The following is a 25,494-nucleotide window of genomic DNA, read 5'->3' as shown; positions in this document are numbered from 1 at the left end:
ACTGTCAGAGACTTTTAGAGATAAACCCAACAAAGAATAAACTGTCATGTTTACCCTGCCATCAAAGCTGTCATATACATCAAGGATAAACAGGTTCAGCAATTACGAAGAGAGAACACCATATACAGCTCTCCAAATGATGTCTGATGTTTGGTAGTAACAAAAATCAGCTGCCAATTTTGACTGATGAATTCATCTTTTATTCAAATAAAGGGAAACAAATATGGGATTCGACATGCAGATTCAGGGAGGAAATACTTGGATTTTCTTGAGCAATCGCTTGCTAGCTCCTAGGGTTGCTACAGTAACTTTCAACCCATGTCTGACTTCCCAAAGACAACGTAACCAGTCCAAACCACCCTAGCTTCCCTGCTACTTCTCATAGAGGATGTTCTGTTGCCGAGATGTCATCTCTGCAATTCCTGAATTTGATTAAAAACACAATTCTTGCAGGCGGCTTTCTCACACTGCTTCATCAAACAGCATGGACAGAGCTTGGGTGAGCACACAAGAAAATCCTCATCTACTCTCTGTTTTGTAGCACGGTGATAGCCCATGGACCTGAGAGCGATTCTCTGGCAAGTGCCACCTGGCAGTGGGATTTCAGGAATTTCAAGCTGCAGGTTTGGTTCGGGTTGCTCTAGTCCTGCAGCCCTTCCTTGGAAAACCATGTTGCCTCAGGCTGGAAGGAGGCTGGAAGTGAGACCCTGCTTGTGAGCACATCTGCTGTGCCACGGTAAGGGAGAGCACACTGGGCAGTCACTGCTTCGTGGATCTATTTTGCCCATTAAATGAGAACCTGGTTTCATGGCATCTTGCCTTATAAAGAGCCCCATTATGGCTCCATGCAGTGTATGGACAGTTTCCCTTCTATGGGATCTGGCCAGTCTTTATCCTGACTGCTTGGGTACTGGAACAGAAATAGCCTGTGTAAATCACAGAATGGTTGAGGTTGGAAGGGACCTCTAGAGATCATCTAGTCCAACCCCCCTGCTCAAGCAGGGACACCTAGAGCATGTGGCACAGGGTTGCATCCAGGTGGGTTTTGAAAATGATGACTATTAAGTACACAATATCTGCAAGTCCTCTTTAATCACTTATCAATTATGGCAGCACTGGAGCATGTCACACCCACGGCAAGATGACATCTGGCAGGGCACCATTTTTGACACACTAAAAGCCTGTCCAAGTCTTGCTGGTGATCTGTGTTACTCATGCAGCAGCACTCCTCCAAGTACTCACATGGGATGGTATATAGATATCGTAGGAGTTCCCAGAATCTACATCAATCACATGGAAACCAGTGTGTGATCCAAAGATAACCTTGAGTCTCTGTCCCTCTTCTACAGTGAGATCCACAAGCAATGGTTTGTGCTGGAGATCTGCAAAAGACTTTTAGAATCCCTTCAGTGAGTATCATGGAAAACAAACAACTTCCCATAGCAGCAGCCTGATAGATTTGAAGTCATATTTGTCTGGATGTTTCCTATTAAATAAGTTATTTATATTCCGGTCTCTCTGTTCCTGGGTCAGATGCCTTGGAGTGTATTACTCAGTCACTCCAGCCATCTAAGCAGATTTGCTAATGTAACTTTTTTATAGCTATACATCTTAGCAGAAGCTACTGAGCACGGATGCATTTCCTCCCTCCCTGCAGAAGTGTGGCGACCTGGCTTCTGACACGGTACATAAATGTTGCATTTGCCACAAAGTCCCTGTAAAATATGACTCAAATGAAAGCTTGGAAATGAGACCTCTGTGGGTAGAAATATTGCGAGGTGGCTGCACCAAAATAAAAATCAGGGGCTCTCCCTCCCAAGGCTGCCGCAAGGTGATCACCCTTGACACACACAGATCTTCTGCCCAGAAAGCCCAGGCCAGCCCTTGAATTTGGTCTCTACAGGTGGGTGATTTGACATGAGTGGATGGTTTGGGCGGCTCGTGGGAGCCCCTCTGCCTGCGCTGCCCGGGCTGACGAGAGCACAGACTGGTGCAGCCACGCCGGGAAGATCTCTGCATAACTTCAGTTTCTCATCAGGAGGGTAAAACACCCCCAGGAGGAGAAAGCGGCTGTTTGCTCTCTGCACAGCGACCAGGCTGAATCCTGGCAGTGTAAATCTTGCTACTGTCCCCAGAGATCCCTGCCTAGAGGGCATGGAAAGGATGCTCAGCCCACAGGCTGGCAAAGCAGCTCCAGGAGTAGGAAGCAGCATCCTCCCTGCCTGCCCACAGGCAGTGCAGGCTGGATCCTACCCCCTTTTAATGCTGCCGAGCAATTCCAGTCACCGAGTCCATTTATTCTGGCCTTTGTTCAGGAAAAGCAAATGTGACCTAATACTGAATAAACCCGTTAATGTTGCAAGGATGCAAAATAAGATTACTCAGCATGAAAGTCTCTGGAAGACACTGCCCCTTGTGACTTGCCTCCGTACCGAGCTCAGGATTGAAAGTGCTCTAAAGTACTAAGTACAAAATACTCTTTGCCAGGTTTTACAGAAGAAAGGTCTCACTGAAGGACCTTGAGGGAGATGAAAGGGAGAAAAGGCAGAGAAAAGTGTGGGTCATTTTTTTGGGCTTCCTATTCTGAAAAGAGCTCATGCTGCAGAAGGTTGAGAGGGCATTACAAAACAAATATGGAAAATAACACCAAACACATTTTAAATCATACATAAAACATTAGTTAAGAGTAAAAAAAAAAAAAAAAAAAAGGAAAAAAAAAAAAAACAAACAACAACCACTGCCCCCATTTTACCCATGGACGTTGGGTCAGCTTTCTGCAAACTTCCCAGCGCCTCCCAGCAGAGACATTACCAACAGTTAGTCGTGAGCCACATGCAGCACGTATCAGCAGCAGCTCAGGCAAGGATTTCAGAGCACTCTCCTGCCAGGGGAGGCACAGTGACTGTTACGTTTCTGCAGAGCAGTTTTGTTTGCACCCCCAAGGTGTGAAAGCCCCTGGCAGCTCCTCACTGCCCAGCTCGCTGTCATTCCCAGAGAGCACAACTGCATAAGCAAGACACTTTTCTACTCTGCAGAGCAAAGAAATCCCAAGTATTTACAATTACAGAGTGTATTTTGGTAATAAGATAAACATACCTTAAATGCCATAAACTTGTGATACGGTTTAGGAGCCCAAGCATATATCTCTACAGCATTCTTTAAGGCAATCACCAAGAACTTGATTCTTTCATATTTCACTGAAATCAAAATAAAACTGATTTTTAAAACATTCACTTTCATTCAAATAAGACCAAACAATTCATCTCCAAGAAGAGCTTCGAAGGCTATCTCTCTGTTGGCTGGTAAGATGTGCACCTATAGATGAATACCAAGTTTATTCATGGCTGTGGTCTACATATAATCCTTGTCCAGTCTCCCTGTCTATGTTCAAAATACCATCTGTACAATAGTGTTTCCACTGAACAAACCATCTACAAATAGAGAAATCCTTATTTTCCTTTTTGATCAAATCAAATTGGATTACAGTCCAAAAATCCCAAAAGACATCCAGTACCTTTTGCCTGTAGTTAATATAGTAAATGATTCATCAGATAAATTGGAAGATTTTTAACAATGAGCTATTTTAACAGAGATATTCTCTTCAAAAATTCTTCCTTCAGATTAAACTTTCTTCCACACACAGCAGACAACGAAAACAGCAGCGCAGACTCCACAAGCGACCACCCCAGCCACTCACCAACTTTGTAGTGGATGCAGCCCTCCAAGTCTCCGACTGTGATCCAGCCCTGCTTCTTCTCTACTTCGGGGTCGTTGTGTAAAATCCTGTTTCTCAACCAGGAGAGATAGTACACGCGCAGCTTGTTCTTCTTTCCTGTCGGGAAAGGAGACTTTCCAGTAAGAGCTAATGAAAAGTAAGGAAGAGGAAACATGCAGCCCCAGCCATGCAGGCACAGGCCTGGGCTCCAGCTCTCCCCGTGACACAGCTGCTGTGGGTGAGCACAAAGCTCTTCCATGGAAAAGCTTGAGATTTCAGAGTCCATTCCTACTTACTAAGTGGAGAGTTAAATTTTATTTTTGCTTTTGTTTTTTTTTTTCAGTGATGTTGAAAATAATAAAATAATGGGCTTTAGTACTCTTTTCTTGTGAAAAAAATGCTAACTTCACATGCTTAATGCAAAGCAGAGACCAGACTTCTGCCTCCCACACTGCAGGTGGGTGAACTAAGAGACAGACTCTCTCACTTACTCACAGGCTGGAAATGTTCCATTTTGTGTAAATAAATGTGCAAAGACAGAGAATCAGGCAAAGGAGAGACATGAGCCCAGCTCCCTTAGTAATTTACCCAACCACTAAACTACCTGGCGTTTGGTTTCCTCTCTCTCCTGCTTCATACACCAGCAACTCCATCCCGGAACCAAGGCACCTCCCCAGAGAGTTTTACAGACAAAATTACATAGCTGAAAAATTCCTGGGTTTTATAAATGACCATTCTCTGAAGAAAAAAAAAAATCCTAATTGGAAAACGTCTGACTAGTTGTCCCAGCTACTACAGCAACGCTACAGAGACCTGGCTAAGCAAAATGTGCCTTTGGCACCAGCAAGAGCCTGACTCTGCTCTCCCTCTTGGTGATAGAAATTCTGGGGACAGTTCACCCTGGCCAGTATTTGTACCCTAATTCTCCTTTACTGTCCCCACATTTCTGCAGTTTCTGACACTTGCTATCCACAACCCATCCTAGGTCCATCCTGACGCATGATTTTCATGCAGTGCACAAGCTCCTCTGTTTGCTCTGCGCTGGGCTATACGGCACCAAAGCAAGGGCACATTTCTGCAAGTCCCTTTGCACTCTAGTGCCTACAACCTGGCTAGAAACCTCCCTGCTGCTCTCTTAGGACACACAAAGCAGCTTCCACTGAGGTCAGCAGGAACAGACTGACAGTATAAGCCAAGAGACTTGTCAGCTAATCCCCACTCACATATCTCCACAGCCCCACACAGCTCTTTCTCATCGCTGCCTCCAAGGCCAGTACTTCCCTGGGGAGCTCTGCCCTCCCGTTAATCTTCCAGCTGCACTAAACCCCTTGCTCCTACAGCTCTATGCTCAAAAACACAGTGGAGTCACAGAGCAAATCATAAGGCAGCATCTTTTGAAGAGATCTACCTGTATTAAGGAAACAGTAATTTGCAGTTTAACGGACAAGGGAAGCCAAGGGAAAAATACTGAACATCATGAAAGTAGAGAAGTGGGATATTAAGCAGTTTTCCTAATGAGCATTTCTCTTGCTGTCCTCCGCAAAAGTTGCCAGGCAGATATCAGCAGGACAAGGTTCTGCCCTGGTTCCTTCACCCATGTTTTTGGGGACCAAAGGCTGTGCTCCTCTCTCTACGAGAGGGCAGCTGGTCTGACAAGGGTGGTTTTATCCTCTTGCCAGAAAGTGCCTATGGCTGCAAACTGGGAGCTCTGGAGACTGAACTCTGAGGTGGGACAGGTGCCCAAGTGCAGGTCTGCATGTACACTCAGACCCAGAAGCAGAGCTCGTTGCTTTGTCGGGCCATGATTGCCCTCCTTGCTGCATCTTGTCTGAGCAGCAGTTGCTTAGGGAACAGGAATGAAAGGTTAATTAACCTTTCATTAACCTTTATTAACCATTAATTAACCTAATGAGAGATCAGCAGCCGCACCTGATATTGTCACAAGGACGTTAAGGCCCTCTAGTACGTCCATCTGTTGAAATCGCCGTCTGTTGATCAGGTTGTAGACCTTCCCTTGTCCGCTTCGATCCAGCAGCATCAGGCCGTTTTCTGTGCCCACCAGGAGATTCACACCTGTGCAGGAAACAGAGAGGATAACTGGCATCAGGATCCACGGCTGTGGCCTGTGAGGGCCTGCTCCAAAGGATTATGTCCTATGGTCACTTTCTCCTACTTCATGCACCACCAACAGAGTGACAGTCACCATGAAGGCTGGTGTTCCTGTAAACATCAAGGGTCACTCTTACAGCAAAACCAAGACATAAAATATTTTACACTTCGGTATCTTTCCACACTGCTTTCATCAGTGGAAGTAAAATGATGTTTACTTTCGGCAAAAAACAGGAAGGAAAAGCTTAACTGATAGGGCCAGAGATATCATTGATTTGAAGCCACAAAAGTATTTTTGACAACTTCAGTCTTATCCTGGCTCTTAGGAGCTGGACTGCCACATCATGGCCTTAACAGGAGGGATATGTGATGCAAGCTGCTGGACGGCACCCAGGAAACAAGCACGAGGCTTCCTGAGACAGGAGGCTCATTCTTCAAGCAGTCACACACAAGCTGAATCACACAAGCTGAAGTCTGAGGCTGAGCGTCACCGCGACCTCCTGGCCCAGTCAGGACCTGCTCAGGGCCACAAGGACAGAATGGCCATTTGCCTTGTGCAGCACAGAAAGCAGGGCCACCTGAGGCAGGGGCTCAGTTTGGGGGTAAAATCTTTGTGTTCCCTTGCTAGCCACGCGCTCCTGGGAGCTTTACAGAGGGGGCTGGCAAGGAGGAGCTTACCCCACAGAGCAGCACAGAGGATTTCCGAATTGAAGCGCTTCTTGTACTTCCTGATCTCGGGGGTATCGCTGTGGGGGCGGATGTTGGTGGGGTTCACGTTCACCACGGAGATCTTCCGCGCTTCGTTCAGCTTGGCCTGCTCTTGTCTGAGCAGTTCACTGGTAAACAGTGCTGGGAAGACACAAAAACAAATGTGGAGCCATGACTGACGAGCTCTACATACTTATGCTATCAGGATTTAGGCAAATAGGGAGAAACTACTCATTTTTTTTTTTCTGTCAAGGAAGTCATCAGTAGGTAACAAGCTTTATTTTTTGTGAGGAGCTCATTGTGGGTTTGAACCCAGAGCAAGTTGATGTAGCTGAGGTGCCCAGACTCTCAATCCAGCCTACAAAGTTGACCAATGCTTTCTCTGCCTATTTGTCCACATCTGTGACTTCTGAGCAATTGTAAACTTTCCAGGTCTGTCTGCCACATCCTGGTTCTGCAAAGGCAGCCTCAACATTTTTCCCAGCTGCACTTAGAGTCAGGGATAGATGAATTTTTACTATTCCCTATTCTCTCTTGGGGCTCTCTTTCTTGTGGTATTCTACTGGTGGTGAAAGGAAGATTTGTAGGAAATTGGAGAGCACAAGGATACAGACGTGAGCAATATTTTGACGAGAGTAAATGAAATCTGGAAGAGATTTGGTGTGGAGAGGTGCCTTCCACGAGCTAGTTTTCGTGAGGCGGCCCTATCCACATTGCTTCCTACCAGTAGCAGATGATTCTTCATCTTCGTCTTCATCTTCATCAGTAGGCGAGGTCTGATACACTCTGGTGTCCACAAAGGGCGTGAAAGAGGCTTTGGTGCTACTTCCCATACCGTACTGGAAAACAGAGCAGAGCAAGAGCTCAGAGCACAGCAATGATGATAACATTAGTGGAGACCCCCCTGTTGGCACCCCAGCACCTGCCACTGCTGTGCTCTGTGAGCCCTCCACTTTCGCAGACCTTCCACGAACATCTGCTCCTCCTTCCCTTTCACTCATGGGGGACACGAGAGGGGATGCCAGGAAGCCTGTGGAGCACCAGCAGGCGCAAGGCCGAGCGGCAGGTGAGCAGTGCTGGGGCCATGTTAGCCGAGAAGCTGCAGCGTCTCAATCAGAAGTGCCCTTATCTCCACCTTTCCATGGTCTCCCAGCCTCACGCGTCTGGATGAGCCTCCCAGGAGAGCTCTGGGAGCCTCCAGAAGGGCCCCGGCGCTGCCCTGTTCCGCGGCGTAGCGCCCACGTGCAAGACGCCACGGCGACACGGCGCCGCAGAAGGAGCTACCGGAGTGACCACGCTTTCCTCGGGCCCGTGCCTTAGCCGAGCGCCCGCCTGGCCCAGCTGAAGGGAGGCTTTATCTGAATGGGTTGTCAAAAACTATTTTGGAACCTGTCAAACTTGCATGAGAGCTCCTGCAGCCACAGTGCCGCTCAGGCTTATGTCTGTTATCTAGGGATCTGCCGGGTTTTCCCCCAGGAAAGCAGCGCATCTCAGCTCTTGGGTAACAGGCCTGTTTTTCATTCTGCTGGGCTGTGTTGTCACTGCTCCCAAATCTGTCACCAGAGCATGGCTGAGCTGTGGCCTTTCAGTAGGCCTGGCTACCCAGAGTTTGGGAGAAGGTTATAGGCTCGAGTGGGGAGAAGGAGGAAGGTTTTTGGGTGAGTTGTACGGGGATTTAGGGAGTTTTTTAGGGAGATCTGGTAGGCAAAACCATGAGAAGTCTGCCTTACCCGCACTGCTCCACCCCCCTCAAATGCTGGTGTTTAGCACATATCATGTGTACAGCACACAGGGGATCACGTATGGGTTATCTGCAATTTCAATGCACTATTTAAAAACTGTCCACACCATTTCAAGTGAGAATGCTGAAGAGGTCATTCCTAAGCTATCAGAACTTAACTGGAACATATCACAGGGAATGGCAGAAGCATTACTTCACTAAGGGAATTTGGGGAGGAATATGTGACAACTGCGCACTGCCCTTTTTTGAAGCCAGTGCTTTGTTAGGGCAGAGAATGAGGTTAAGACCTTCTCCCAAGCAAAATGAAATCCTTATCTTGGGAGTCAAAATGACATGATCTCCACTCCTTGTTGAGCAGCTTATTTTTCCTATTACACTGTTTATCTAGGATATTCTTTATTTATGACCTATATTAAGACCTGTTACAGCAGTGAAAATCAAATTTGCAGCGGCAGCAGCAGAACTGTTCACATTTTCCTTCCTCAGGACATTTTCCTTCCCTAAAGTAAATCTTCCTTAGCTTTCTTTTAAGTCACTAAGCCAACAACATTAAGCCTGCTGTCCGTGCCCAAGGCCAAAGCTGGCAGCCCCCATGCTGGCAAACTGCATGGATAAGATCAATTAAAAAGACCAGAGAGCAAGGTGAGCTGGCGAGCAAGGTGGAAAATGATGAGACAGGAGAGAAGCACCCACGGGAGAGACCCCACGTCCCTCATGGGTCTGCCCTGCTCTAAAGAAGCCGCTTGAGCTGCATGGAGTAACTGCAGCTCTCGTGGTGCAGGTTGAAAGAATAACCCTAATGAGTTGAAGAGTGAACATGGAGTTGAAAAGAGCGCTCCCACATTTTGCACGTTTCCAATGTTTCACTGCGGAAATTCAACTTTGACCATGGGCCGGAGACGACGGAGGGTGGAAACTACCAGGAGAGGCTTCCCGGCTGGAGTGTGTGGGGCAGGAGAAGGGCTCCAGGCTCTGCCAGGAGTCTGTATCCATCTCCCGTGCCTGTCGGCGCGTTGCGCCGCTTGCTTTGCTCGCTATCTGTATGCCAACAGCTTCATCACAGCGCTTCCGTTTCCATAGAAACTGGATGAATTTCCCCAAAAATAAAGGGTAACTAAGAGCCATGCAAAGAGTTAAGTGCCTGAGGCAGAGAATACTGCAGGAAAAGATAGTGTATTTGTGTGTATGTTATGGCCAAAATGTCTGCATGTGCATATCAGATACACTCCCTGCCTTGTTTCATTCATACACAATAAACGTGTTTTTTTTTTTTCCTACATAGCATGTTTGCTTTTTCCATAAAGACCAGCAGCTCAAGGAGGAAAAATCTAGTATTTACATAGATCCTTTTCTGATCCAGATGCTTTCAAATTAATGACTTATGATGTACAAATCCTTCATTTGGATGCACGCAGCATCTTTTTTCTTTGCTCAGATTTGGTTGCTCTTCTCCTAAGAACTGGCATTTTAGTAATTTCCATATCTGTTATTTAAACATTAAGACCTCACCTTGCTTCAGGTCCTGTTCAACCTTCTTTTCACTTGTCTCAGCTTGAGTCAGTATCAAGCTGCAGATGAAATACTGTGGGGTCCCTTTCAATCTCCTATTCTGACAGTGGCTAAAACCAAATAAATAAACGAAACAACCTGAATTGCCAACGGTCATTTTATAAAGTATCACTGTTAAAACAAGCACTGATGCAGATGTGGCCTTTGATGCACTGAAACCAGCTGTGTGCTCCACTGCATGGGTCAAACTACCAGGTCCAACTTCCAAACAAGACGTCTATGTGCCGGTCGGGCACGGATAGTTTTGCTTGCACTACTGGAAGTCTCCGAACTAAATCCGTAACTTTTCACTTCCACCCACTCCTGGTTTTCTCAGCCCTGAAAATGCAGTTTCAGAAACGGAAAACATCTTCTTGATTGGTAATCCACAAATGAATATATTTCAACCCAATCCTTGTAGCTTGCCCGCCCAGGTTTAAGCAGTATTGGAATAACTCTAAAAGGTGCTGCTTTCAGGACCAGCTGTCTCATCGTTGCTTTCAAAGGAAACGGAGAAAACCCTGAGGTCAAGTCATGCACCATCTGTTCTTACATTTTATCAATGCAAAATTTCAAGCAATTTTTATACTGATAGTAAACTACAAAGTGGGTGCATCATACCCATAAAAGAAAACAAGATGGCAAAACTCTTAATGTGTGTCCAGCAAGAAAAAAAAAAAAAAAAAAAAAAAAGCTTATTTAACACAAAATGTGTTGAGTTTTCATGGGAAAATAGAGGAAAATGTTCACGGTCCCTCCAGTGTGGAATCCTAAGCAAGACACACCAATTCACTTGTCTTAAGGATAAAATATTGTGCTTGTTAGGATTTGTTTATGTTCTGTACAAAGATTACATTCAAACACATCCCTGTAAACCAGCTGCCAAGAAGAACACCTCTGCTGTGACTAGGAACACGCATGTTTAAAGGTGTGCAAAATGTTTTTAGCCTGAAGAACTAAACTGTATTTTTCTGGCTTTGTAATTTCTGTTAACCTTTCAGATTCTGTTTAGTATCAGAACAGAGATGGCAACAGATAGAAGCCTGGCCCAGAGGAAAAAAAATGGCATTACTTGGTGTCATGTTCTTCTCATATTTCCAAGTGCAAAAAATGGGGATTTTCACATATGTTGGCAGCACTCAAGCCTTCATTACCAAAGAAACAGGTGATGGCTTGAGATTAAGTCAGGTACAAGCTTGCACCAAACATACACTCCTGTATGAATAATCCAGCGTATTCCCTTTTATTCCCACAAGACTCACAATCATCCACACAGACTGGAGGCAGAGAGAAGAGCAAAGAAAGCCAGGGGAAAACCAAAACATGCGAAAGCCCCTTCGTCAGGCAGAGGTGTTAATGCTCGTGGGAAGCAATGCAGAGGAACAGGAGGAGCCCCCACCACCTACTTCAGGCACCGAGTCCATGTCCTGCGCATGCGTGGAGCCTCGGCCCAGCGCCTCGGTCGGCGTGCCCGCCGGCGAGTGGCTCTGCTGCACCAGGTCAGGCAGATTGATGTGGCCTGCAAAGCCATTGCTGGCCGCGTGGCCTGAGCGCTTTTTTTCACCAGAGGTCTGCAGAGACACAAGGTGTGAAGAAGAAAGAGAAAGGGGAAAAAAAAAAGAGAAAAGGAGGAGAAAAAAAACAAACCCAAACCAAGTCCACTGCAGTCACCCAGTTCCCGAAGCAAGCACAGCACAAGGACCCTCTCTGCTGTCTCTGTCCCCATGCAATCAATCTGGCAAGCAGCAGATCAGATCGAACCACCCCCCAGGAGACATAAAGAGAGGATTAATCACAAAGTCAATCCAGAGTCATGAGGCACATTACAGCAAGAGGAGAAGCCTCGTTACCATTGTTTTGAAAGAGGCACCTCAGGCCAGATTCTGGTCTTACCACCATGGGTGCCCAAACCCATGGCCACGCCATGGCCAGCTCTGCTTCCCAGACCAGTGGCCCTGCCAGTGTCATGGCTGACCCTTGAATCTACCCTTTGATCAGCATTAGTGTCAGTGGCTTTCCAAAGCCACCACGGCAAGCAGCCCGACTGCAGGATTCGCAAATGCTAACACAGCCCCCGTGGCATGTTTCTGTACCACAAAACAGCAGTGAACAGCATCGGCGCCTCCCCTGCGCACGTTCATGCAACGACTCCTGTCGTGCGCTGCGCGCAAAGCTCCCCTTAGGGTCAACAAGTCTCTGCAGAGCAAAGATTCTCCCACTGACATTTTAGGTAAATACTTTAATCCAAGACAGAATCTTCTCCCCTCCCTTTCCGTCTCTGAGGTATCTGCTCTTTGGATGTCGCCACTGGTCCCACATACCCGTAGCACATCAGTGAGACTGTTAAGAGAATTGTCCATTTACACGATTAACGAAAAAAAATCCCTTTGCACAGGCTCACCAACCTTCTGATTGCTTCTGATCCACTTCTGAAGAATTTTTTTACTTATTAACATCACCTTAAACCATCTTGCTGCCCTGTTTGTGGAGGAAGGCGCGAAAGCCCTTCATCCACAGCCACTGGCATGGGCAGAGTCTCATCACTGACTGCTACGATTGCAGATTGGGAGCACAGGAGTAGCATCCAGCACAGGACTGCCCTTTGGGCTCTCTGCTCTGAACAGAGATGCCTGCATTTACAGTTTTGCATTTACATTACAGGTTGCCCAACGCCAAAATTCATGGTGAGAGGCAGCAAACATCATGTGCCTGCTTTTGCTTGCTCCTTTCTTCTAAAATTGCACAAGACAATTTTTCCTTCATGTGAATATTTTATATAAAGAAACAAGAAAAACTCAAGCCTACTTCACAGCTACTACCTACTCTGAAGGTGCCTCCTTTACAATTCCTTGGTCCAAACTCCCCTCCCTCCTCATCCCTTCGCATATTTCTTCCTTATAGTCAGAAAAGAGAATGTCATCCCAGGTTTTCTTACTTGCAGAGCCCAATCCCTCTTGTCCAGCAGTCTCGCCACTAGCCTACATTTCTGATGGCATCACCAGCACGTTAGGGAACAGCAGAACACAAAGAGAGACAGGGGAAATCTGAGCTGTCCTATAGCCAGCTGGACATGCCTTGCCCAGCCCTGTTCCTTCAACATACACCCTGAGCAATGGCAAAGCCACGTTGCTTTGTTCCTGTATTGCACGTTTGTCTCTGCTATCTGAGCACCTGAGAATTGGACGGGCTGGGACAAGGGGCAGATTCGACTGCTGAGAACTGGACAAATGCAGCAGGCCAAGATTTTCCAACCGGACTCCCTGAACTAGAGCAGCAGGAGCAGCGCTCACGCAGACGCCTGCGGCTGCCGCGCGTCAGCTGGACGTCTCTGATAGCTGAGTGGCAGTAAAGGCTGAAAAGAAGAGAAACTTTGGGCCAGATTCCAAGAGTACTAAATAAATGCTGTAAGCAGAAGATAAGTTCTGTTGCCTAGAGCTATTTTGGGATTATAGCAGAGTAATTTATAGCAGAATCCACTCCATTGTGCCACGGTATTACTATTCACTGCTGTTTGTAGTTCTGAGAAACATTTGTGCTTGTCACATTTGCTCAGAGTATAAATTGCCCCATGAGGCCATGAACGAGCACAATTTACTCAGTCATTTTGTGTTCCGGATACCCAGCACAGTTATTTTTTTATCCAATGATTACATGGATAAAAATTCCTGAAGATGCTCCATGGAAAAGTTTGTTTTACAACTTACCTCCCTCACCATTAAAGTCCCTTCCCTTGAAATATTGCTAAACGTATCTGCATGGGATGTCTCCAGATTGTGGGTCGTCACCATGCCCAGGTTGTACGGCTCATTGCTTCCAGGAATTCCTGTGGGTCTGAGGACAGAGAAGAAAGGCATTAGGGACAGAGATATCTACCAATGCAATATTATTATTTCAAGTGAGGTTGATGCGTCTTCATGCGTAATAGGAAGAGTGGTGGAGAAGTAGGTTTTGGTGCAGTTTTACTATGTGCCTGACCTTGTAACTCTGCTCTACCTGGCATTTTTTCTTTTTTAATAAAGCTAAAGAAAGATCCACAATCCTTATTCCTCACCTTGCCCCCTGAAAGGGGAGCCATGCACCGGAGGATCCAACACATCAGAGAACAACCCTTGACAAACACACGGTGGCTATCGCGTCTCCCCATGATGACCACCCTGCAGCCTCACCATGCGTCCCTTGAAGAAACAGCTTCTTACATGAGCCTTGGAATGTCGCTGACCGGCACGGTGCCATCCTGCGCCTCGTTCTCACCATCCTCCTCTTCCTCCTCACTGCTCTCGGACTCCTCGCTGGAGGAGGAGTAGTCAGTGACCTTCTTCAGAGGGCGGTTGGTCTCCTCGATGCGCAGCTCCCTCAGCTCTTTGGCCAAGGCCGTCAGATCCTAGAGGGGATGGGAGGCAAGAGAACAAGGAACCAGCAGCTATTATATTTAAAGAAAGGAAAACGTCAACACACAGTTCTTCAAAAGCCAATGCTAACAGCACGAGCAACAAGAAATAGCTGTACGGAGTCGTTACAAACATGAGACAAACGTAAGACAATGTTTGGAGCATGTAGCATTTATTAAACAAAACAAAACTGATTTATGCTCACTGAAAAATCAATAGCCAACCTGCTCTTTTTCTGTTTGGAACGTGTATGTGTATATATATACACACTTATATGTATATACACGACAAAAGTATACTTATTGGAAAAGGTGAAGTTCAGTCACCATCATAGTAAACTGGAAAACAGTGTAATTTCAAAGACAGGCTTGGAGAATTTCTCCTGCAGGCTTGTCTCCTCTTTCAGACTTCTCAGAGAGACCCCATAAATTGTATTTATTCTGTAATAAATGCGTTTGGGAAGAAAGCAATGAGAGCGTCTGCCCCGGAGGGGGGCAGCCCCCGAGCTGGGAGCTGTGGCTGCGGGGCCGTGCCGGGCTCTGAGCCAGCCACGGGATTAAAAATCAAATCAAATCAAATCATTAAAAAAAAATCCTGCAGTGGGAGCCATTAAGCGCTTTATGTGAAATGCGGCAGCCTACAAGCTGAGAGAGAGAAAAAAAAAAAACTTGAAACAAGAAAAAAGGATAGGAATAGTCCCAAACCCTATTAGAAATTTTCCAGTTTTCAGTTTCGGTTTTCAGTTTACCATGACTTTGATGAGGCCTGAGACCCGACAGTCATATAAAATAGACACTGTTATTTCAAAACAAGGAACATGGCAGGCACCGTGTAGAAAATAGACTTTTTGTTATCTTACATGCTTTTATAGCAATGCAGGGGGAAGCAGTAGGGCAAAAAAGCATGAGAGCTCTAATTAGAATGGGTTAGAGTACTCCGTTGCACAACACATGCACATGACGAACACAGCATCGCAATTGCCAGTCTTACCATTTCTCCCTATATTAGTGACCGAGGTAGCCATCAGTGCATTCGGTCAGAGATAAAGGATTAGGGAGAAAGAAACTCATTGAAAAATACTAAATTCCACAGTTGTCTTATGGCCATATTCTCTCTTTACTGCATTCCACAAATTTCCAGTTTCCCGTTCCAGCAGAGCGACTAGAGCAATATTAATTACATTTGCAAAGGGAGAGCTCTAAAATCTATCCCGTCGACATTGGAAGAAAGCGATGAAAAAAACTTCTATTGCTGAGATGGAAACCCAGTGTATTTTTAATCAGGAATCGGTAATATTTTGCAAGCAATTTGTACTGCAGTTATTGGTTATTCTTAAGGACATAATAATATCTGTTGTGTCATTTGGATTAGAACCTAAAATGAAGGACTCGTTGCTTCGAGTGGAGCAATCATTTATCCCTAATTCTACACAAATCAAACGCAAACGCTTTATTGACATTTAAATTTTGCCCTCAAGTCACACCGCCTTGTGGCTGCTGCAATGAGGAATTCTCAGGAACCATCCATCATTGAAATTCAAAGGAAAGTGATTGCCCCTGGAGCGCGGTGGGGCTGGTGGCTCGCGGGTGGCACATGGACAACCCCATTCTGCTCCCAGAAAAGCCCTGCTGGGCTCCCAACCGAGGTGACCCCACATGTTTTGGCTGTTTGGGCAAATATGCTTCCAGTTTTGCTGGCTGTGCCATTTGAAAATCCTGTCTTTCCCCCTCCTCTTCACCAACGCTAATCATTTTCCACATGGCAAGAGAAGAAACACGAGGAGCAATTTTAATCCTCTAAAAAATCTTAAAGTTTTATCCAGGCTCTGAATAGCAGCTAAGAAATTTGGTTCATGCTGAAGAGCGTGACTAGACGTGAAGATGTGGCTCAAAGTCCACTGACCTGAAGAAGTCTCCCATGGACATCAGAGGACTTTTCATCAAACCCATAAATATTAGCACGCAGGGGAAAAAATAAAGTCTATTTTAAGACAAGAAATCGATCTCTGCTTCACAGCAGACCCAGCTGGCAGGTATCCTGCATCTCTCTCCAAATCAAAACGCTCTCTGCAACTTTAAGGAAAGACTCTTTATCATGAGTAAGGAGAGAACATGGTATTTAAAGAGTTATTTTTGATGCCAACATGTTTGGGATTGAAACACAGTCAAACTTGGAGTCATGACAACTAATTCCTCTAATTAATGCTGCAGCAGCTCCTATGACATGCTCTTGCTTCTGCTCCTAAAGAAGTCAAAGAAATGTGAAGGGCCTAACGATGCGCCCAGTTTAGAGCAAGTAACATGCTCTTTGCCAAACGCCTCCTTCGATTTGGCTCGGAGCTTCCTCAACGTTATGAAGGGCTTCAGGAGAAGGCTCTTACCCAGCCTCTTAAAATCGGAGCTGAGCTTCCTGCACTCCCTATGGAAAATGCCTCTTCTTTCTTGCACCTTCCAGATCCAAACAAAACTCACGGGGCTACCGCAGTGCAGCCCTGCCTGGCACCCAGCACGGCTGGCTGGGACTTCAGCGAGGGCAGCGGTGCCATCCCATCCTGACGCTCCCCTCATCCCTCCCAGCCATCCCAGCTCATCAGTGCACGTATGCCTCAGCCTTCCGTGGCCATCACTGCATGGTAGTTAGCCAAATGTTTTAAAAATCCGCTTAATTAGTTTTTAATAACTAATTTGGAAGTTATAATGGCAATAATAGTCCCAGACAATATCATCAGATAACTCATATTTTCTACTTAAAGCTTTGCCTCGGGATGGTTAATTCTTTGATGCTATCATTTTCGCTAGATAATGAGCACTTTGTAGGATTAAACGGCTTCACTGACTTGCTCTTGGACCAAAAACAATCCAACAACTAGAGAGCGGGCGCTCTAGCTCCGAATGTGTTTGAAATGTTATTACTGAAGGTGACATAATATATAAGTTAGCAGTATGCATGCTCTTTAATTACTTCTAATTACAAAGACTTCTTTAGATTTGCTGGAATCAAGTCAGTTTAGCTTCCAAAATCATATAGCTCATTTAACTGGAATTTAGAATACAGGCTGCCTCTATTTAGATACTGATTTATGTGCTTTTTCCTTAATAAGCCTCCTCATTAAACAAACTCTACTGCTAATGGTTTATCCAAGAGAACACATTAGCTAACCAGCACATCGTTTTCCTTCTTCCATATATTTTACTCCTTACAGGAACAGCTTGCAGGAAAGGCTGCTGATACCAGTGCTTTCAGTGACCACTGCACAGTTAAAGCACACAGGAGACAAGTTAAATAAGAGATCAAGAAGGTTTAGCCTTTTCCCATGAACATTTAAAAACTCGCCATCATCAGATGTGCATACAAAATATAATTGTATGATAAAAACAGCAACTCAGGACTACACTGTTTTAATGGGATAGACTGAGACTAGCACTGCCAATCAATGTACTGCACATTAACACTAGCTTTGAAACATTTTCATTTAACCCAATTATGTGACAGCCATTGCACTGTGGTTATCAGGGTGATCATGGGCAAATTTAGAAGCAAAGACATGTAAGACCCAGTCAAACTGACTAACGAAGTCCATGCATGGCGTCTGGTGATGCAATTTTTAACTGATGCTGCCTCAAACGCTGCTCTTCATAGAGGTTTTCTAGCAAGATCCAGACAGTCCGTGCCGGCTTGGACTCTGTCCTCAGGTCCCCAACTACGTCTCTGCAAACTCTTTTCCATTCGGAATTAGACAAGCAAACTTAGCTGGTGTCTGGGAACGAGAGGTCCCATGTCCTGAGGTTTCTGCCCTCACACCTATGAACCTAGGAAAAACATTTTTTTACATGTTAGAATGAGCTCAACAAACTTACTCTGTTCATGGCAAGTTCATACTGTTTTCTATGCAGTAGCAAATCTTAACAGGGTATAACTGATCTCCTACTCCCAACATGGTTATTGCCCATCTCTGTCCATCTCCCTCTGTTTTCTATTAGGTTGTAATTTTTAAAGTAAAAGCTTGACATGGGAAAAATGGAAATGTCTGAGACACTTCTCAGGATCTGGAGTGCACTGTGCATGGACAGCACCAACCTCCTCTCTCTTTGAGCTCAGCAGAAGCAGTGGTTGAGCAAGTCCTGCCAAACCTGGCCCTGCTGCTTCCAGCAAGGACTCACCTGGACTTTGGGTCTGACAGCAGCCAGGAGCAGCCATCACTGGAAAAACCCAGCGCTGGCAAGAAAGGCAACTGGGAGAGCTAAGATTGGCCCCATGTGCAGTGTTGCCACCGGGGTAAGCACAGATTTCCGAGTTCACCTACCAGCGGGTGAAGAGCATCTGCCCACGAGAGTGAGACTCTCAGCTGGTGTAAACCAAGACAGCTCCAGGGACCCTCCCTTCGCACTGACCATCTGGTTCATAGCAATGAATAATCACTGTACTCCACTACTCTGTTTTCTTCTACTTGCCAAGTGCCTTCGTTTCAATCAGGTTTCAGTATCGTTCAGTCTTCCCACTGAAATCAATGGGCTGGCGTGGGCTGCAGCTGAGAGCAGAATGAGATGTGCCGCGCTCGCCGTCCGCACCCCCTCCGTTAGCGCAAGGAAATTCTGGTCTTGCTCTTTCGCTTTCAAATATGCACAAGGGCAGCAACGCGCGTCGCCCGGCACGTGAAGCGCTCACGTGCTTCTCACCACGGCCTCCATGCAAGAGGGTTTCACACAGCCCATGTATGAGCAGAACAAACCGACCGGTCCATCTCCCTCCCCTCTGCTGGCCCACTACGCCGAAAAACACAATCTTTTGGTCTGAAAAGATTGCATTGCCACCTTTATGAATGTCAGCACCGAGAAAACCCAGTTTGATATTAAGCGCTAACTAGGCGACCTTGCATAGGCATGACCCACTGAGAAAAGATATCACTAACCTCATCTATAGCTTTCTTATAGCTCTGTGAGTAAGGGAAGATTAATCAGCATCAGAGGAAACAGATTCGGGACAGGAAAAAGCCAGAGGAAGGGCAAGCAGGTTAGAAATAAAATTAGAATTGTTAGCTCAACGCTGTGGAGTGTAAAGAAAAAAACAACATCAACAAAACATTAATACACATTCAGAAAAGAGAAAGCAGTGGAAATTCATTTAGGTTATTAGGCCAACTGTGCAGTTTTAAAGTACAAACGTCACCAACATTAAACCGGAGAGGAACACTCTGGGCGAGGCTTTGGTGGGCCTTTGCCAGCGGAGCCGCAAGGCGAGCGCGCAGAGGAGGTCCCGCCAGGTCTGCCTGCCGACCGCGAGGCCTCGGCGAGACTGCGTGGAACCTGCGTCGCGAGGAGCGTCCCCGCAGGGAGGCTGGAGTGGAGCCTGCGCCACAAGGAGCGTCCCCACGGGGAGGCTGGAGTGGAGCCTGCGCCACGAGGAGCGTCCCCGCAGGGAGGCTGGAGTGGAGCCTGCGCCACGAGGAGCGTCCCCGTGAGGAGGCTGGAGTGGAGCCTGCGCCACAAGGAGCGTCCCATCCCCTTGGGGAGGCTGGAGTGGAGCCTGCACCACGAGGAGCGTCCCCGTGAGGAGGCTGGAGTGGAGCCTGCGCCACAAGGAGCGTCCCATCCCCTTGGGGAGGCTGGAGTGGAGCCTGCACCACGAGGAGCGTCCCCGTGAGGAGGCTGGAGTGCAGCCTGCACCACAAGGAGCGTCCCATCCCCTTGGGGAGGCTGGAGTGGAGCCTGCGCCACGAGGAGCGTCCCCACGGGGAGGCTGGAGTGGAGCCTGCGCCACAAGGAGCGTCCCCACGGGGAGGCTGGAGTGGAGCCTGTGCCACGAGGAGCGTCCCCACGGGGAGGCTGGAGTGGAGCCTGCGCCGTGAGGAGCGTCCCCGTGGGGAGGCCAGTGCAGAGCCTGCGCCACGAGGAGCGTCCCTGCGGCGAGGCTGCGCGGGAGCCGCCGTGCTGCCCGGAACACAACACTGTGCCCAATGCCAACGCCGGCCCCAAGCTAGTGAAGCACTTAAGCCTCTGCCGGAGGCTACACTGCGGCCTTAAGTGCTTTCCCCTAGGCTTGGGTCACTGATCGAAATCATGCACTCTCTTAAGCACTGCGATCTCTCACAGGCTCTTGCCAGAGTGTTGCTTTCGAGTCTCTCGGCTGGAGGAGCAGTGGCACTAGCCTCTTTTTATGGGTCCCCAAGGTTGTGCTATGGCACCGAACGGAAACATGGCCAATCCGGTTGGCAACATTTCTGCAGGAAATAATTCAAGACTCACAGCAGGTCGGCTTGGTCGCGTCACGTCTCGGTTGTCTTCCTGTTTTATCTTCGCAGGCTCATGCGGGAGCACGGGTGACCCCTCTGGCTTGACATTTCCTGGGCAAAAGGAAGGCAGGGACAGCGGGGAATCAGAGGTGGGGGAATCAGCAGCTCTGCAGCATCTGACTCTGAGAGGAGATTATCTGTCTCAGCATCCCTCATTAGTAAAAACAAAAACAAACCCAGAAGGACGACTGGCAATAAGTTACTTTTATTGACTACCTAGAGAGGTGTGATTATTTCAACAAACAGACACGTCATCTTCTAGCCAAGTCATAAAAAATTCAAAGCATGCAGGCAGCGTTTGTTTTAATGTGCTCCAGCTCAGTGGATTTATATTCCAGGGCTGTGACAGAAATGCAGATAAACTGCCTGTATGTGCCTGAGCAGCTCCTGGTGAGATTAAACAGCAGAACAGGAGATAATTTTAAGAATGGCTTTAAGATGCTGGGGAGCGGTTCCGCTAGGAACATCGACCCACCGTTCACAAAGCCCCTTTCTGCAAGCATTTCGGAGAGAGTTACTTAGTGGCCAATTCCTGTCTCTGCTCCCATCTCACGCTTCGGGTGCAAAGGGTTGCGGAGGGGCAGGTTTTATCTCGGAAAACGGGTCGCCGGGAGCGTCTGGAGGGAGAAGCCAGCTCACCTCTGACTCGGTTGCGCTCGCTGGAGCCCGCCTGGGAGCCGGGCTGGGAGCCGCCCTGGGAGCTGGGCTGGGAGCTGGGAGTGCTGGAGCTGGAGGAGCTGCCGCTGCTGGTGCGCTGCAGCGGGCTCTCCAGGATGGGCTCCGTGCGCCTCAGGTCCGGGTTGCTGCGGGAGCACAGACACGGCGTCAGCGGGGGCCACGTGCGTCTCGGCTCTGTCCTCACTGAGACGGTGGCCGTGTCGCGGCCGCGTACAGCACGGCGCAAAGCACCGTCACAGCCACCCCACAGTATGTGCTGAGGCATTTTGCAAGGACGTCTCTGTAGGTAATGGCTTCCACAAGCCCCAAAATCACCCAGGATCTTATGGTGTCTTGAGAAATGCTTAACTGATGCAGAGGGCTGGGCTCTAGGCACATTGACGAGGCCTGTAGAGCATCTTCATTTCTAAGGATATGCTGACACTGCCCGCACACACACACAAAGCCACAAGTGCTAACGGGCCATGGGAAAGTCCAATCTGCCTCTCTCCGATGGCCTGTGCTCCATGTGTCTCATGCAAGGCCTAATGTGAGGTGACAGGACACCTCTTCTGTTGGAGATGACACGACTGAAGTCTGGCCTCCTCAAGCTACTGATCCTGCAAACCCCACTAAACCCCATGGAAGCTTGGTGACCACACAACCTCTTTATGGAGCTGGACTGTAACCACAAAGAAAGATCATTAGAGCAATTTTATACTATTTTGTTTTGCCAGATGCAGCAAGAATTAGAAGACTGCTTGCTTGGAATGCTATTTCACCCCTAGACATGCACTGTTGGATTTATCTGCATCAGCCAATAGTCATTGTAAAATTAGGAATTTGCAACTTGCTGTTAAGCTGTGAAACAAATGTTTCAGTGAAGAAAAAGAACTCAGGTTTGCAACAAGGCTGCAGATTACTTTTGCTGCTTATTCACACTTCCTAGTTTTCATGGTTTCCTATGTCAGCCACTTCAAATTTGCGTAAGTTACCCACTTCAGGCATTTTCTTCCTTGATTTCTTTACCCCCTGTGAACATACATAAATCTAGAATAAAAGCTTCCTTCATATACAAAGAGTGACTAATATTTCTCAGGTTATCAGATGCCTTTGGGGCATTAATTCTTATTGGCACTGAAATGGCACCAGAAGACATGCTCATGCAGAGTTATGCAATTTGTTTTTATGCAAGACTTCTGTCAAGTGATCTTATTATTCAAAGTCCTGTTAAAAATGTATAGAAAGCTTTTTCCACAGAGTCCAATTAGGACCTTGTGTACATTAGAATTATGCTGGAATACTGCCACATTACATAATGCAGCTGCAATCAAAGGCATTGAGCATTAATGTAAGGTGTGTGCTGTGCCACTGTGCATCATTCAGAGCTGCTCAGAGACTATCAGAGTGGCACAAACTGGCTGGGTTGTGCACAGCCCTGTTGTCACAGCTGGGTGACTGGCAGAATCACTTGGACATGGCCTTAACATGGATATTACACTGAATTGCTGCCTAGTGTTATCTTGCATTTACACAGGCACTTACTAAAATGATAAAAGCAAGATAGTGGCTTTTTGTGCAAGGAACTATCTCGCCAGTCATTATGGGGGTGTTACACATAAAAGAAAGCATATTTTTACCATATTAATTTATGCATGGGAGGAATCAAGAACCATGAGCAGAAGTGGTTAAAAAAGGAAAATGTGAGAAATGCTGCATTATCGTGAAAGAAATAAATGTTATCATTTCACCGATGAGTTAGTTTAATGGACATTTTTGCTTTGTAATCATTTCCAATTTTCATCAAACTGAAGGCTTTCAGCTCAAATGGTATGGCTGACTAAACTAATTCATGAAATGCATCGGAAACTTTGGCAACTTATATATGTGCCTGCGTAGGTCAGAACTGGGATCGTGAGGCTGAGGGAAACACTGTAACCTTCACCTGGAATCCTACAGGCTCACATTATCATTTTTACTCGACGCCTTCACATACTAGGGCTATACTGTCCAACATCCTACTGCATTTTATATCATATTTCAGGTGATAGTCTGAAAATTTAATTACTATTTAAGAATTAAACTAAAAGAGCAGCATTTTCAAGAACTCAGAATGCCTCAGTCCTAAGCAATAAAAATCCATGATATGAATGCCTTTTTTCTCTCATTTTAAAAGATTCTTGCCTTCCTCTTCCTGCCAGCCACCTAAGCTGCTGCCCGCTGTACGCGAGGTTGCTGATGCATGTTCAGGCACTCAGCTGGAAAGAAGAAGGCATATGCTGAAAAGCTGGTTATAGAGCACAGCATATGGCTACGAATATGCCAGCGTTCACTACTTGACCTAGACCTAAAAGGACAAGGCAAGGAATGGAAATCAGAGAGCTCCTTCATACCACGCTACACGGATCACAGGTTTATCCAGAGTCCTTCCCATCCACAGTGTCTTCTCTGTCTTCCCCAGGAACATTTTAATGTCAGTGGCAGGTTAGCTGGGAAAAGATCCTTGTCCTAGGAGGTCAAAACTGCTTTCTTTCTTGATCTGTGTCCCAGCAGGACTGAGATCTTCCTGCTGCCTTAGTGCAGCACAATGCTCCTCACTACACCTAGAGGTGAGGTTGGGAGAACCAGGACCTATTCCTGCTAAACTGTCCAAATTCTTGTTCAATTCCACAGCATCCAGCTAGAAACCTCATCCAAGAACAGACTTAGGCCAGTCTGAAGGGAGCAAAAGCAATAGAAATCTAAACACTCCCAGCTCTCGAGTGTGACACGAAACACTAAGGAATGTGAACCTAGCGCATCCCAGCTTAGGGCTGCAATAGCAGTACTGCAAATCTCTTGTTTTCACATACCAGGGCTCCCTGTCTGCTCAAAGGATGTGGGAGCTGGTGTGTGAAGAGGAAATCTGGAATGAGCTATGGGTTATTAACACTGCGGGATTATTCCTGCTCACCATGCTCGGTCTCCCTTACCTCGCACGGATCGGCTGGGATCCCAGTCGGGGTCCCAGTGCGCTGCCGTTGCCCGGGGAGTTCTTCCTTGCCAGAGCGGGGGATATGGAAGTGGTTCGTTGAGGCACCTGGAAAAGAAACGAAGAAAGTCACAGTCATTGAGTTTGCCCAACTAAATTAGGCTGCTGCTCACACTTCTGAGAGATCGGGTTTCAGCATTTCCTTAAGATTCAATATATAATTGATTTCCCACTGAGAGAGATGCAATATTTATAGCAATTATAAAACATAAAGCTCTTGGCTTTTACAAGGAACCGTCTGAGCAGGAGATGGATGGGAGCTGCAGAGGTGTGCAGCGCAGAAGAGCCCGCAGCACCACGCAAAGCGGCGCTACCGGCGGGCAAAGAACTTCTTTTCTCACAAGCTGAATGTATACACATATATGCGCATATAAGTAGCCTAAATTAACAAAAAAACCCAACACGGTGTGGAGTTTTTAATATAAAATTCTCTATGCAGTACATTTCACCAGCCACTGTGAGATTTTTAGGGGTGTCTAGATGGGGTATAGCACATATACTATTAGAGGGAACGTGCTGACTGCTGGTTAATCAAGAGGGCTGACAGTGGGAAGATCCAGGCTGAACTGCTCAGTGCTCTTGGCCAAATCAAGGCAAAGGCCGGGTCACATCGCCCGGGCTGGCACCCGCTCGTCGCATCCTAGCTCTGAAATCGCTGTGCACCAACACACAGCAGCGCCATGCGGGAAAACACACCGTACTTGTGCCTGCCAGAAGGAGGTACGGCAATACTCACCTGTGGAATACCTTGCACCACGTAATAGAGAGGCCAAAAGCTCAGCAGGGTTAGCAAAAAAAGGATCAGGTAATTTTTTTGGAGAATAAACACACAGTTACGTTAGACAAGCCAAAATGATTCAGCGAGAGACAGCCTTATATTCTGCATCATAGCTAGCAATAACTTATTCATTCACTAAAAAGAAATTCCCCCTACGGGCAGGTTACTCTGCAATCATGATTTTTGAAGTTTCTATTACCTTCCTCTGAAGCATCTAGTCATGAACACTGGCAGAAACAAGACACTGGACCCAGAGACAGCCAGCCCAGGCTCCTGGGACAGTCCTTTGGTTCCTGGTTCCTATTTATTTTTCTCAGTAAAATGTGAAGTCAGACTTTATGTCTATTACTGCAGATCCAACAGCTTTAAATGTGAAGCACTGTCTGGAAGGGGGAGCTTTTCCATAGCTTGGGGTTTCTTCAAATGTAGGGGCACATACTCCGTAGTGCCCAAAAGAACCAGCAGCCGTGCTATGATGGAGCATGGCTGCAATTAAAACAGGTGCTGTTCTCAAAAGACTCCAGCAAAAC

The 25,494-nt window shown here is 46.9% G+C and overlaps 1 protein-coding gene across 5 annotated transcripts in view; it reads right to left on the bottom strand.

Moving 5' to 3' along the window:
• The window catches only part of TNIK (TRAF2 and NCK interacting kinase), a 145,495-nt gene that overhangs the window by 2,890 nt on the left and 117,111 nt on the right, over positions 1–25,494 (bottom strand). For 3 of the 5 annotated variants that reach the window (XM_088523924.1, XM_088523928.1, XM_088523926.1), the window contains 13 exons: positions 24,128–24,234; positions 21,138–21,301; positions 20,452–20,549; positions 19,119–19,142; positions 14,018–14,202; positions 13,526–13,652; positions 11,228–11,392; positions 7,257–7,371; positions 6,503–6,673; positions 5,645–5,788; positions 3,698–3,832; positions 3,097–3,197; positions 1,243–1,392 (listed from right to left, as the gene is read on the bottom strand). In XM_088523924.1, coding sequence (XP_088380050.1) covers positions 1,243–1,392; positions 3,097–3,197; positions 3,698–3,832; positions 5,645–5,788; positions 6,503–6,673; positions 7,257–7,371; positions 11,228–11,392; positions 13,526–13,652; positions 14,018–14,202; positions 19,119–19,142; positions 20,452–20,549; positions 21,138–21,301; positions 24,128–24,234 — 1,686 coding nt within the window. The remainder of the gene's footprint in view (positions 1–1,242; positions 1,393–3,096; positions 3,198–3,697; positions 3,833–5,644; positions 5,789–6,502; positions 6,674–7,256; positions 7,372–11,227; positions 11,393–13,525; positions 13,653–14,017; positions 14,203–19,118; positions 19,143–20,451; positions 20,550–21,137; positions 21,302–24,127; positions 24,235–25,494) is intronic. The other 2 variants (XM_088523925.1, XM_088523927.1) reach the window with 1 other exon arrangement.

This window comes from Tinamus guttatus, unplaced genomic scaffold (genome assembly GCF_059628265.1).
Source record: "Tinamus guttatus ecotype Peru unplaced genomic scaffold, ASM5962826v1 Tinamus_guttatus_pri_ptg000198l, whole genome shotgun sequence".
Taxonomy (NCBI): domain Eukaryota; kingdom Metazoa; phylum Chordata; class Aves; order Tinamiformes; family Tinamidae; genus Tinamus; species Tinamus guttatus.
This window is presented reverse-complemented; position numbering and strand designations above follow the sequence as displayed.